The sequence below is a fragment of the Mauremys reevesii genome, linkage group 1 (assembly GCF_016161935.1).
Source record: "Mauremys reevesii isolate NIE-2019 linkage group 1, ASM1616193v1, whole genome shotgun sequence".
In the NCBI taxonomy this organism is placed as follows: domain Eukaryota; kingdom Metazoa; phylum Chordata; order Testudines; family Geoemydidae; genus Mauremys; species Mauremys reevesii.
The window spans coordinates 330,568,772-330,583,209 of record NC_052623.1 but is presented as its reverse complement, the minus strand read 5'-3'; the positions used below and the strand labels follow the sequence as shown (position 1 = coordinate 330,583,209).

Below are 14,438 nucleotides of genomic sequence, written 5' to 3'. Positions count from 1 at the left end.
TGTGACTTGATTAACTCTCAGAACATTATGGGTTTGTCTGCATAGGAAAACATCCTCTTTTTCTATATATTCTATATCCTTGTTTAATCTTCTGGGTGGACTTTTTTTTAGCTATGCAAAGGCTCCATCCATATATAAATGTATAAAATGGTCTCCATATGAATCCATTGCACAAGAGTAGTTAAAACATATTGTTTAAATATTCCAGATCAGTTCCCTGGAAAATTCCAGTTCAAACTGTACTTATCTCAGTTCTATAGTCAAGATGAAGTGTGGATTGCTGGTTTCCTATTATTTTTGGTTAGATTGCGATAGACATTACTTAGGGGTAAACAAAGGTACATACTGTAACGTTGGTTGTGTCCTTGATAGGGGAATAGATTGGTAGATTTTCTGATTTAAAGTCAGAAGGAATCATAGTTATTATTCTTAACACACTCAAGGGCATATTTGAAATCTGTACATCTCATAGGAGGCAGTGTTCCCTCTAGTTTGATCTAATGCCAAAGCCCCCCTCCCATTGTATTGCATGAGAAAAACTACAAGAAGAGATCTTTGCGCTGTTGAGTATAGGTACCATAGAAGGTGGTGCCAGAACTTTACTGAAGGAAAAGGTGTTTTCTGGTATTCCCTTATTCCCAAATAGAATGGTGTCCTGTGCACTCTGAAAATTAAACAAATACTTTGGGAAGATAAAGTTCCATATGATTGCTCTGGGAAGTATTATCACTACTCTAAACCAGGAGGACTAGTTTGGGGCCTTAGATCTTCAAGATGCTTATGTCTACATTTCAATAAGAGAAGACACAGGATGTGTCTCAGTGTACTTTCAGTCACTACCAGTATAAGATGCATTGCCCTTTGAGTATTCAGTGAGCCCAAGAGTATTCACCAAGTGCTTGGTGGTGGAAGTAGTTTAACATCATGATTGAGGCCTGCAGGTGTTATCTATATCTGGACAATTGGCTCATAAAATCAAATCATTTCAGAAGTTAAGGTTTTTTCTAACTACCAGCCCCGAGATTCGGTATGGAATCTTAAACTGGGATTTGACTTATTTACATAGTATGAAACAATAAATAGGTCCCTCCAAATTGGCAGCCCATTGTGCATAGGCATTATAAAAAAAACTTACCCCAAAAAGCTTAGTTTCAAGTACAAGAATTCCAAGTAGTCCTGTGTCTCCCAACATAGTGAGCTCACAGGTCCCATTTGTCCCCCTTATGCACTAGGTCCAATACGTGCTCAGGATCAGTTTGCCCAGTACATAGCAGAATACTGAAGCCAATAAAAACTACAGCTTCCCTTACACTTGTATACTGTTGTCAGGGTTCCCCCCCCCACACACACACACACACTGAACTCTGGGGTACAGATGTGGGGACCTGCATGAAAAACCCCCTAATCTTATATTCTGCCAGTTTAGGTTAAAACATCCCCAAGACACAAATTCCTTTCCTTTGTCCTTGTATGGTATTTTGCTGCCACCATCAAGTGGTTTACACAAAAATTCAGGGAAGGATCACTTGGAATCCCTGTCCCCCCAAACCCTTTCACCCCCTTTCCTGAGGAGGCTTGAGAATAATATACCAACCAGTTGTCTTAGCAATGTGACCAGACCCTTTGTCTTCAGGACACTGAAATCAATCAGGTTCTTTAAAGAAGACCTTTATTGCTAAAGAAAAAAGTAAAAGAATCACACCTGCAAAATCAGAATGGAAGGTAACTTTACAGGGTAATATACAGAGGATTTAAAACACAGAGGATTCCCCTCTGGGCTCAGCTTCACAATTACAAAAACAGAAATGAAACTACCTCTGTAGCATGGGAAAATTCACAAGACAAACAAAAGATAACCTAATGCATTTCCTTGCCCTACTCACAGTTTCTGTGGTTTTAGATGGATTATTCCAGGTATATTTTCAGGAGATATTGTACCTGCTTGGCTTCTCCCTTCATCCGGAGAGGGAACAACACACACAACAAAAACAAATCCTTCTCCCCAGATTTGAAAGTATCTTCTTTTCTCATTGGTCTTTCTGGTCAGGTGCCAACTAGGTTATTTGAACTGCTTAACCCTTTACAGGTAAGGCAATCCAGTACGGTTGCCAAGCATACATAAAGGTTGCTACCCTTCCCCCTATATTTATGACAACTGTATTTACATTGGGGTCTGGCCACCATATTATTTTTCCTGAAATATTTTAAATAAGATATTATTAAGTAGTAATATATTCCAAAACATGATCCAATAAAAGGTATTACCTCACCCACCTTCTCTCTCTCTAATATCCTGGGACCGACACAGCTGCAACAACACTTCATACAATATTAGTCTTTTGCTTCATGCCTCAAAGGAACACAAGATCTTCAGTTAAATACCATATTAGAACTTTCTCTGTATATTGTGATAATGATTATTTTGATTGATTAATAACTGAAATATACAGTCTTATCCAATTTTCTTCAACTTTTTAGAATGGAAACCCTCAAAATCCCTATTGCAATGGAATTGATGGTGTAATGGAGGCATATTATAGAAGTTTAAAATCTGTACAGCTTTATGGACCAACAAACTTTGCTCCAGTAATTAATCATGTAGCAAGGTAAGTGTTCCAACAGTTGCTTTGGAGAAACCGAATACATTGACATCATATTACCAATATAATTATTCCATTGAAAGGACAAACAATAGTAGGACATTAATGTTGAAAAATCAAGCATTCAGTTGTCTGGAAATAGAGTTAACGTTGAAAGTTAAATCTTAATTTTCTGCCTTCATGTGCAATCATTAGCATGTGGTCTTTCCATATATAATTATATATTGTTTCTCAAATAATTAAATTATTCAAATAGTAATTTCTTTTATAACATTCTGTACAGTAAACATAGGGATCCTCGGTCTCCTTTCAGTTAAACTTGTTTCACTGAAGAGGGAATTTAGCCTCACTTTTTCACTAGGAGGGTGGTGAAGCACTGAAATGGGTTACCTAGGGAGGTGCTGGAATCTCCTTCCTTAGAGGTTTTTAAGGTCAGGCTTGACAAAGCCCTGGCTGGGATGATTTAGTTGGGGATTGGTCTTGCTTTGAGCAGGGGGGTGGACTAGATGACCTCCTGAGGTCCCTTCCAACCCTGATACTCTGATTCTATGATGCATACTGTACTATTGTGTAATAAAGACAGGTCCTGGACCCTCTCCAAGCCCATTTGTTCTACTCCAGAAGCACAGAGGACCTCGAAAGCTGCCTTAGTTTGGCCCTTGAGGAGTCTCTGGCTGCCCTAGAGGCCAGCTTAGTGGGGTGCAGTTGAGAAGGGGTGTGACTGGAGTGTGTTGCGCTTTGGTGATACCTGGCCAGTGTAAGGGCTCTTTGGTGGCCATTACAAGCCAGCATAATTTGGAACCGATCTCAGTCTGATTCAGATTTATACTGAGGGCATGGTGTATGCAAAGGTGGCTTAAACCCATCTTTGCTCTTCTCCTCTCCTCCTTGGTAAGTAGATAATCTTATGCAGCTGAGGATCTGGCATCTGATCTGATAAAATGACATTTTAGGAGATTAAATTTTATTAAATTTTTATTTTTCATTTGTCTCATTTTGCTGTTTCAGCACCTTCACCTATTTTGAGGAAAAACAAAGTATGTTACAATTAGTTGTCTGAAAAATGGAAAAACATTTCACACAAAAAAATTCCAATTTTTGTAGTTGTTTGTTTTACAAGGTCCTAAGTGGAAAAATTAAGTTTTTACCAAACTTTTTTTTTTTATTTTGAGTTTTAAAATGTTCATTTCCTCTCTTCCTCCCCCGCCCCCCATCTTCTTTTTTCCCTTTTTTGCTACAGAATACAATAATATGAATAACATTCAGGGGTTGGGTGGGTTGGTTAGTTGAACTTTACTAATTTTCCTTTTGCTTCTCTAACTTTGCCGAGGTTGAGTAGATTTGAGAAGTTAGAGGGGGGGAAAGGAAAAATTTAATTAAAAAGAGAGAAATGGAAAAAAAGAACAATGGAAAAAAAATCTAGAGAAGCGCACACTATCTCATTCGGTGGCAGAAAGGAAAAAAGGCACAGAAAGAGGAAAACACAAAATGTTGAAAATTTTATATTTTGAAAATTTCTTGTTCAGTGAAAATCCAGAAAACTCTTAAAGAAAAGTTAGAAAAAACAGAATAAATATATTCAACAGAGAAGTGAGAAGGTGCTTGGAATCTTTCTGAACTATTGTTTCTTATCTGTATGTTAGGAACAATTTTTTCCATTTAAGAGGGGATATATTTTATAACTTCTGACTTCACCAAACTAAGTTATGTAGTAGAGAAAAGTTGGTCCCTTTCCTCCAAAACATGAGAGAGATGAGAAATATACCAGTTAAGAATTCTACTGAGTTGATACATGCTTTAATCTCCAGTGTGGCTGATTGGCACCTTATTAAATGAACTCTCAGATCTGTTTGTCTTTCTGCTAATTGGGGAAGGGATGTTGTAGTGTCATAACATTGTCATCAGAAGTACTCCTGCATTTCTGAAAAAAACTAAAACGAAAAATAAGGATGATGGCCAAAAAGTCAAGTCATTAGTGCAGGAAAGGTTTGTGCTTCCTGTAGCCGGGGATGGTCTCTGTTGCAGAGCTGTAACAAAGCATTTTAGCACCTGTGGTGATCAATCATATTTGTGCCCCCTAGAGGTGCCATGTGGGGGGCATGCAGGATCACATCCCCCCTCTTCCCCTCCCCAAATTCTGCCTCCCATTTAGCACTGCTGTTTTCAAACTGTGGGGCACACCTTCCATGTGAGATGCACCCCACTGTTTGAAAACTGTTGCCTTCTGCCAGGGGCCAGCAGATCGGAAGCTGGTGGGAGCCACCCAGTCTGCTCAGGCCCCTGGCTCTTTGTGCTGTGGAAGCCGGAGTGCTGGCTGGCTGCCCGGCAGCCCTCCCTGCCCTGTTTCCCCTAGTCAGGCCACCTCTGCGCAGCTGAGTGCTTTCTAGGCAGAGTGGTGGCACTGCGCCGAGCTCCTGAAACCTTCTTGTCTCTGCCCCGAAGGAGCTTGGTGCCAGCCATCAACACCCCCTGAAACCAGCCCCTGTCCATGAAGCCTGGCTGCCATAAGATGCTCCTGAAGGAGTACTCATTCCCATTGGGCACCTGCCTCACAGCAGCCCAGTCACACCCCACTCGCTGCCCAGGGGCCTGCCATTGCAGCCAGGTCACTCTCACCACACTCCCTACACACAGTGGAACCGCGCCTTGCTCCCCTTGGCTGCTGGGCTCACAGTCACACAGCCTGAGCTCAGCCATGTGAGCCTGGTGCCCAGCCCAGGAGCTGGGGGCAGGCAGCTGCTGGCAGGTGAATTTGCTCCTGCCATATCCAGAAACCAAGGCCGTGAGAACAGAGCAACCCCTAGGGTTACCATATTTCAAACTTCCAAATAAAGCACACTAACGGGGAGGGGATCCTGGAGGGGTTTGTATGTGCTGGGAGGGACATTTGGGGGATATTTGGAGGGCACTGGAGGGAGTAACTGCGACAGGGGGCTGATGCTGCTGAGCCCAATCTTGTGCTGCCCCATTTTTGCACCCATGCCAGCTCTGTGCCCTGAGCAGCTGCCCCTCTCACCCCTCCCTAGTTGCCCTGTTCTGTTGGAAAGGACACCATACAACCCAGCAGTGCCTGGAACTTCCCCTCACCATTCCCTCAGAGGTTAAGGGATTGAGATGGGAAAGCTAGACGACCAGCTGGCAGAGAAGATAAGCAGAGGACACTCCACAGCAGCCACATATTCCTGATCCCTCTTCCTCTTACTGGTCCTGTCCAAGATCCTCAGTAGGACTATTTCTGTAAATGTTCATTCTCTTTTTCACCATATCATCACTCAGATTAACCTTGAAGTTCAAGGTAGAATAGAGAGGAGAAGGTGTTTTTTCCTGCACCCAGAATCTCAAGTTCAGAATGACTCTGTGGAGGACAAATCATGCAGTTTTGGGATCATGATCAGCCATACAAAAGACAGTAATATACAAGGTATAGATAATCTACCTCCAATCAGTAATATTAGGAGTTCATCCAAAAGCTTTAGCACCAGTAATCTTACAGGAGGAGTATCTTCATATCACAGTAGACTTCATCCTTTACCAATATTTATGATGTTCTTTGAGTGCTTGCTCTTGTCCATTCCAGTGTAGCTGTGCGTGTGCTGCATGTACCACTGCCAGAAAGTTTTTTCCGTCAGTGGTATCCATCAGATTGTCTCTGGTGCCCCTCATGGCACCGTATATAGGGATCTGCCAACCTGCCACCCTTTCAGTTCCTTCTTTCCACCTGTCATGGTTGCTGGAGCTGCTTCTCGTTCTTCCTCTTGCAAGTACTCTCCCTGATAGACTTTGTTTTTCCTGCATATAGTTGAAAAATTAGTAGTTAATTGCTACAGTTAGTATTAGTTGGTAGTAATAAAGTAGGACCCCTCTTAATGGGATTCTCCCCATCCCTGGCACAGGGGCATGCCTCGGTCTAAGGGCTTCATGCCATGTGAGGCTTGCCACAAGCCTATGCCCATTAGTGACCCCCACTCAGCTTGCCTCAAGTACCTTGGGGAATCTCACCTGTGTGACTGCTGCAGGGTTTGTAAAGGGTTCAAACCCTGTAGCCAGAAAGAAAGAGACCAAAGGGTGCCATTGGACTCTCCTCTGAGAGAGAGCCATAGGAGCACAGGACTGGCACTTCCATCTATACCAGAGGCGTTCCAGGCAGCACAGGACCTGATTTCCCTACTGTACCGCCATCCTACACCAGGCGTGAACCAGTGCTGCAGGCGAGAGCAGCTAAGGCACTGAGGCCCCAGGTGCCGTTGAAGGGGAAACCGGCAATTGATGCCGCAGCACCAGTCGCCCCCCCTTTTGGCACCACTCACTGGTACCATCTGGCACCACTCCCCCATGGTCATCGGGAAGTGAATCCTCGCCCTCAGATTCAGAGCCGGAATCCTATAGCTCCCACAGGAGCCGGCACCGGTCTGACCAACAGTACCCGATGGCGGATATGGGCCAGGGGATTTCCACCAATGACCTGGCTGGCACAGACACCGATGCCTGTGCAGTGGCTATTTTGGACTCCTTTGGCTTTTCATAAGACCCAAGAATCTCAGTCAAGGAGGTCATACTCTGTTGCATCAGAGGGTAGAGGCCCACCACCTCTTCCTGTGGTACAGGAACAGGGCCCAGGTACTGAGCCCAGTACCATATCTCAGGAACCTGCACCATGGGGTCTGCTAGGTGCTGATGGACAGGAGCAAAGCCTGGTACCGGTCCTAGCATCCTTTTCCTCCTCCTCGAATACAGTGGTAGTGGGAATGTGCATTCACTCACACAGGATGACCACAGGGTGCACCAAGATCTACTAAGGAGGTTAGCCCAAAACCTGGGGATCCAGGTGGAGGAGTTTGCAGAGACCTCCCATGCCCTAGTGGACATCTTGACTCCTTTGGTCCCCTCACGGGTAGCTTTGCCTCTGGATAGTGCCATCCTAGAGCCTGTTAAGGCACCATGTCAAACTCCAGCCTCCTTTCAACCCATGGCAAAAAGGGTAGTGAGGAAATATTTTGTACCACGGAAGGGCTTTAACTAACTATATACTGATCTTCCTCCAGGGTCGCTAGTGGGAGAAGCAGGGGCACCAGGGACCTACCCCCCAAGGCAAAGGACACCAAGAAGCTGGACCTCTTTGGCAGAAAGATCTACTCCAAAGAGGCTCCGACTTCATATTGCCAACCAGCAGGTGCTCCTTAGCCATTATGACTTTAACTCCTGGGGTGCAATGACAAAATTTAAGGAGTTGCTGCCACAGGAATTCAGGGCCGAGTTCTCAGTTCTAGTCAAGGAAGGCAGAGCGGTGGCACAAGTAGCACTGTTACTTGGATCATGGCTTCAGCTATGGCTATGAGAAGACGCTCGTAGCTGCAGGCCTTGAGTCTCCTGCATGAAGTACAGCAAACTATCCAGGGCCTCCCATTTGAGGGCATGTCATTCTTTTTGGTGCAGACAGACTCCAAGCTCCACAGCTTGAAGAACTCCAGGGCGAGTTACTGGGAAGTCGCTGGGACTGCACACACCAGCCCCATTGAGAAAGTATTTTAAGCCCCAAACTCTGCCTCATTTCTGAGCCTCAATCGAGGCAGGATTATAATAGGAGGCATGGCAGGAGCTACAAGAGGAGGCCTCTTTCCGAAAGGAGCTGGGCCTGCAGACAATCATCTGTTCTAAACAGGCCTTTTGAGGGTGCATCCAAGGATGCCGTACCAGGACAGTGTCTGGATCCAACTGCCCTGATTTACATGGACCAGCTATCCCATTTCTATTGGGCATGGGCCCATATCACTCAGATCGCTGGGTGATACACATGATAGGACTGGGATACACTCTGGAGTTCAGTTCTTCTCGTCCTTCCAACCCTCCCTTCATGTCCCTCTTCAGGGAGCCTTCTCATAAGAAACTTCTGATTCAAGAAGTGCAAATGCTCCTGCAAGTGGAAGCAGTAGAGGAGGTTCCTCCAGAGCTAAAGAGCAAGGGGTTTTATTCCCAATATTCCCGAAGGCCAACAGCGGTCTCAGACCCATACTGGACCTACAAAACCTCAACAAATTCATGAAGAAGCTAAAGTTCCACAGGGTCTCCTTGACCTCCATTATCCCCAATCTGGATCCAGGAGACTGGTATGCCATCTTCAACTTAAAGGATGCCTATTTTCATATTTCAATCTTCCAAGGCCATAGAAGATTCCTTCATTTCATTGAGGGTCAAGTACACTACCAATTCACAGTTCTTCCATTCGGCCTGTCAGCAGCCACTCAGGTTTTCAGGAAGTGCATGGCAGTGGTTGTGACCTTCCTAAGAAAACAAAGGGTGCAAGTGTACCCTGACCTCAACGACTGCTTGATCAGAGGTCGGACCTGGGCTCAGGTGAAGGCAGACATACGATTGTTACTGTTAACCTTCCAGAAGTTAGGGCTTTTGTTAAACATGCAGCAATCGACACTCTCACATCCAGAGGCTAGAATTCATAGGGACAGTCTTCGATTCAGTCCAAGCCAGATCCTTTCTACTGGATGCCAGATTCCAGACCCTAAACTAGATCATAGAAAGCCTCCAAGAGCTACCTATCACCATAGTGAGAAACTGCCTGAAGTTCTTGGGGCATATGGCATCATGCACATATGTGGTGAAGTGCATGACGTTGCAACTCAAACCTCTTCAGGCCTGGCCAGTGTCAGGGTACCGACCAGGTCAGAATCGCTTGGACAGGGTGGTCACAATTCCCCACTTCGCTGATTGCCTCCCTCTTATGGTAGCTGGATCCAGGGGTAGTATGCACAGGTGTTCCAGTCACAAAACCTCAGCTGTCAATGTCTCTAGTCACCAATGTTTCCATGCTGGGTTGGGGAGCTCACCTGAGGATCCTCAGGACTCAAGGCCTCTGGTCCCAGGAGGAGCTCTTGCTACACATCAATGTGAGAGAACTCAGAGCGGTGTGCCTCACCTGCCAAATGTTCCAGCCCCATCTGGAAGGCAAGTATATGTTGATGCTTACAGACACATGACAGTGATGTTCTGTATAAACCGGGTGGAGCGTGATCCTCTCACCTATGCCAGGAAGCTCTCTGTCTCTGGGAATTGTGCATAACCCACTCGATACACCTCAAAGCATCCTATCTTCCAGGGGCCCAAAACGAGTTAGTGGATTGTCTCAGCAGATCCTTCTCTAATCACAAGTGGTCCATTCGCCCAGGTGTCGTGAGGGATATGTTCCAGAGGTGGGGAAATCCTCAGATAGGCCTGTAACGAAGTGCAACAGAAAGTGTCTGCAGTTCTGTTCTTTTCTTTTCAGAATCACCATGTGGGCTCGATCAGACATTTCTTCTCACTTGGAAGGACCATCTCTTCTATGCATTCCCTCCCATTCCTCTCACACACAATGTCCTGCTGAAGGCCAGAAGGGAAAGAGCGAGCCTGAGCCTGATCTCACCAGCCTGGCCACATCAGCACTGGTTCACCACTCTTCGGGACTTCTCAGTGGAAACACCAATCACCCTACGTCCATTTCCAGATCTAATATCTCAGGATCACGGACGCTTACATCATCCAAACCTCAAGTCCCTCCATCTCACAGCCTGGAATCTTCATGGCTGAATCCCTTGGAGGTAACATAGAATCATAGAGCTGGAAGGGACCTCAAGAGGTCATCTGGTCCAGTCCCCTGCACTCAAGGCAGGACTAAGTATTATCAGGACCATCCCTGACAGGTGTTTGTCCAACCTGCTTCAATGATGGAGATTCCACAACCTCTCTAAGCAATTTATTCCAGTGCTTAACCACTCTGACAGTTAGGAAGTTTTTCCTAATGTCCAACCTAAACCGCTCTTGTTGTAATTTAAGCCCATTACTACTTGTCCTATCCTCAGAGATTAAGAAGAATAGTTTTTCTCCCTCCTCCTTGTAACAACCTTTTATGTACTTGAAAACTGTTACCATGTCCCTTCTCAGTCTTCTCTTCTACAGACTAAATAAACCCAATTTTTTCAGGTTTCAGAGTAGCAGCCGTGTTAGTCTGTATCCGCAAAAAAACCAGGAGTACTTGTGGCACCTTAAAGACTAACAAATTTATTTTAGCATGAGCTTTCGTGAGCTGCAGCTCACTTCTTCGGATGCATAGAATGGAACACACAGACAGGGGATATTTATACATACAGCACTCCCAGCTATCTTCGAGACACCACTGACTTCCTGAGGAAACTACAATCCATCAGTGATCTTCCAGAAAACACCATTCTGGCCACTATGGATGTGGAAGCCCTCTACACTAACATTCCACACAAAGATGGCCTACAAGCCATCAGGAACAGTATCCCCGATAATATCACGGCTAACCTGGTGGCTGAACTTTGTGATTTTGTCCTCACCCACAACTATTTCACATTTGGGGACAATATACATCTTCAAGTCAATGGCACTGCTATGGGTACCCGCATGGCCCCTCAGTATGCCAACATCTTTATGGCTGACTTAGAACAACTCTTCCTTAACTCTGGTTCCCTAACGCCCCTACTCTACTTGTGCTACATTGATGACATCTTCATCATCTGGACTCATGGAAAAGAAGCCCTCGAGGAATTCCACCGAGATTTTAACAATTTCCATCCCACCATCAACCTCAGCCTAGACCAATCCACACAAGCGGTCCATTTCCTAGACACTACTGTGCTAATAAACGATGGTCACACAAATACCACCCTATACCGGAAACCCACTGACCGCTATACTTACTTACATGCCTCCAGCTTCCATCCCAGACACACCACACGATCCATTGTCTACAGCCAAGCTCTAAGATACAACTGTATTTGCTCCAATCCCTCAGACAGAGATAAACACCTACAAGATCTCTATCAAGCATTCTTAAACCTACAATACCCACCTGCTGAAGTGAAAAAACAGATTGACAGAGCCAGAAGAGTACCCAGAAGCCACCTACTACAGGACAGGCCTAAAAAAGAAAATAACAGAACACCACTAGCCATCACCTACAGCCCCCAACTAAAACCTCTCCAGCGCATCATCAAAGATTTACAACCTATCCTTAAAGATGATCCTTCACTCTCACAGTTCTTGGGAGACAGGCCAGTCCTCGCTTATAGACAGCCTCCCAACCTGAAGCAAATACTCACCAGCAACCGCACACCATACAACATAAACACTAACCCAGGAACCTATCCTTGCAACAAAGCCCGATGCCAGCTCTGTCCACATATCCATTCAAGTGACACCATCGTAGGACCTAATCACATCAGACACGCCATCAGGGGCTCGTACACCTGCACATCTACCAACGTGATATATGCCATCATGTGCCAGCAATGCCCCTCTGCCATGTATATTGGCCAAACCGGACAGTCTCTACGCAAAAGAATAAATGGACACAAATCTGACATCAGGAATCATAACATTCAAAAACCAGTGGGAGAACACTTCAACCTCTCTAACCACTCAGTGACAGACTTGAAGGTGGCAATTTTGCAACAAAAAAACTTCAAAAACAGACTCCAAAGAGAAACTGCTGAACTTGAATTAATATGCAAACTAGATACTATTAACTGTGGCCTAAACAAAGACTGGGAATGGTTGGGTCATTACACCAATTGAATCTATTTCCCTATGTTAAGTTCTCCTCACACCTTCTATGGGCCATCTTAATTATCACTTCAAAAAGTTTTTTTTCCTCCTGCTAACGATAGCTCATCTCAATTGATTAGACTCTGCCTGTTGGTATGCATACTTCCACCTTTTCATGTTCTCTGTATGTATAAATATCCCCTGTCTGTGTGTTCCATTCTATGCATCCGAAGAAGTGAGCTGCAGCTCACGAAAGCTCATGCTAAAATAAATTTGTTAGTCTTTAAGGTGCCACAAGTACTCCTGTTTTTTTTGCCAATTTTTTCAATCTTCCCTTTGAGTTCATGTTTTCTAGACCTTTAATCATTTTTGTTGCTCTTCTCTTGACTTTCTCCAATTTGTCCACATCTTTCCTAAAATGTGGTGCCCAAAACTGGACACAATACTCCAGTTGAGGCCTAATCAGTGCAGAGTAGAGTGGCAGAATTACTTCTTGTGTCTTGTTTACAATACTCCTGCTAATACATCCCAGAATTATGTTTGCTTTTTTTTTTGCAACAGCGTTACACTTTTGACTCATATTTAGCTTGTGATCCACCATGACTCCCAGGTCCCTTTCTGCAGTACTCCTTCCTAGGCAGTCATTTCCCATTTTGTATGTGTGCAACTGATTGTTCCTTCCTAAGTGGAGTACTTCGCATTTTCCGTATTTAATTTCATCATATTTACTTCAGACCATTTCTCCAGTTTGTCCAGATCATTTTGAATTTTAATCCTATCTTCCAAAGCACTTGCAACCCTTCCCAGCTTGGTATTGTCCACAAACTTTAAGTGTACTATCTAAATCATTGATGAAGATATTGAACAGAAGCACACCCAGAACCGATCCCTACAGGACCCCACTCATTATGCCCTTCCAGCATGACTGTGAACCACTGATAACTACTCTCTGGGAACAATTTTCCAACCAATTATGCACCCACCTTACAGTAGCTCCATGTAGGTTGTATTTCCCTAATTTGTTTATGAGACGGTCATGTGAGACGATATCAAAAGCCTTACTAAAGTCAAGATATACCACATCTACCGTTTTCCCCCCAATCCACAAGGCTTGTTACCCTGTCAAAGAAAGCTAACAGGTTGGTTTGACACAATCTGTTCTTGACAAATCCATGGTGACTGTTACTTATCACCTCATTATCTTCCAGGTGTTTGAAAATTGTTTTCTTAATTATTTGCTGCATTATCTTTCCGGGTACAGAAGTTAAGCTGACTGGTCTGTAATTCCCCGGGTTGTCCTTATTTCCCTTTTTATAGATGGGCACTATATTTGCCCTGTTCCAATCTTCTGGAATATCTCCCATCTTCCATGACTTTTCAAGGATAATTGCCAATGGCTCACATATCTCCTCAGTCAGCTCCTTGAGTATTCTAGGATGCATTGCTAACATGCTCAGGTCCAGTTTAAGAAGTTCTTTTAGGGAGCAGAAAGCCACTCACCATGGCCATATACCTGGCAAAATGGAAAAGGTTCTTGATCTGTTCAGTGCAGAAAGAGGTCTTGCTCTCCCAAACATCAGCACTGTGTATTCTGAGCTGTTTGCTACATCTGAAACAACAAGGGCTATTGGTATGTTCAGTTAAAGTACACCTGGAAGAAATTTCAGCTTTTCACCCAGGGGTGAACAGTAGGTCCATTTTTTCTAGTCATTCTGTAGCCACTTTCTTAAGGGACTGGATAGGCTGTACCCACAAGTGCAGCAGCTGATCCCTCCCTGGGACATTACCTTGGTACTGTCAAGATTCACAGGACCCCCATTCAAGCCCAGGTCAATGTGCTCTTTACTTGTTGTGGAAGGTGGCCCTCCGCTCAGCCAGGAGGGTCTTGGAGATTAGGGCCCTCACGTCAGAGCCCCCATACACAGTCTTCTTCAAGGATAAAGTCCAGCTGCGCCCTCACCCAGCCTCCCAAAGGTAGTGTCACAGTTCCACAATAACCAGGACGTTTTTTCTCCCAGTCTTGTAATCAAAACCGCACACAAGTAGCCAGGAGCAGAGGCTCCACTTACTAGATGTCAGGCAAGCACTGGCCTTCTACATAGAAAGAACCAAATCATTTAGGAAGACTTCTCAGTTCTTTGTGGCAGTGGCTGACAGGATGAAAGACCTCCCAGTCTTAGTCCAGAGAATTTCATCGTGGATCACTTCTTGTATCTACACATGCTACAACCTGGCAAAAGTCCCTGCTCCAGTCCCGACAGCACATTCCACAAGGGTGTA

The 14,438-nt window shown here is 44.7% G+C and overlaps 1 protein-coding gene across 10 annotated transcripts in view; it reads left to right on the top strand.

Moving 5' to 3' along the window:
* Nucleotides 1-14,438, top strand: part of CPNE8 (copine 8) — a 240,245-nt gene that overhangs the window by 181,826 nt on the left and 43,981 nt on the right. For 7 of the 10 annotated variants that reach the window (XR_005591486.1, XM_039515855.1, XM_039515839.1 and 4 more), the window contains one exon: nt 2,479-2,606. Coding sequence is in view for 7 of the 10 variants with exons in the window: in XM_039515855.1 (XP_039371789.1) it covers nt 2,479-2,606 (128 nt within the window). In the remaining 3 variants the exon portion in view is untranslated. Of the gene's footprint in view, nt 1-2,478; nt 2,607-14,438 lie in introns of those variants that run through there. The other 3 variants (XM_039515902.1, XM_039515942.1, XR_005591495.1) reach the window with 2 other exon arrangements.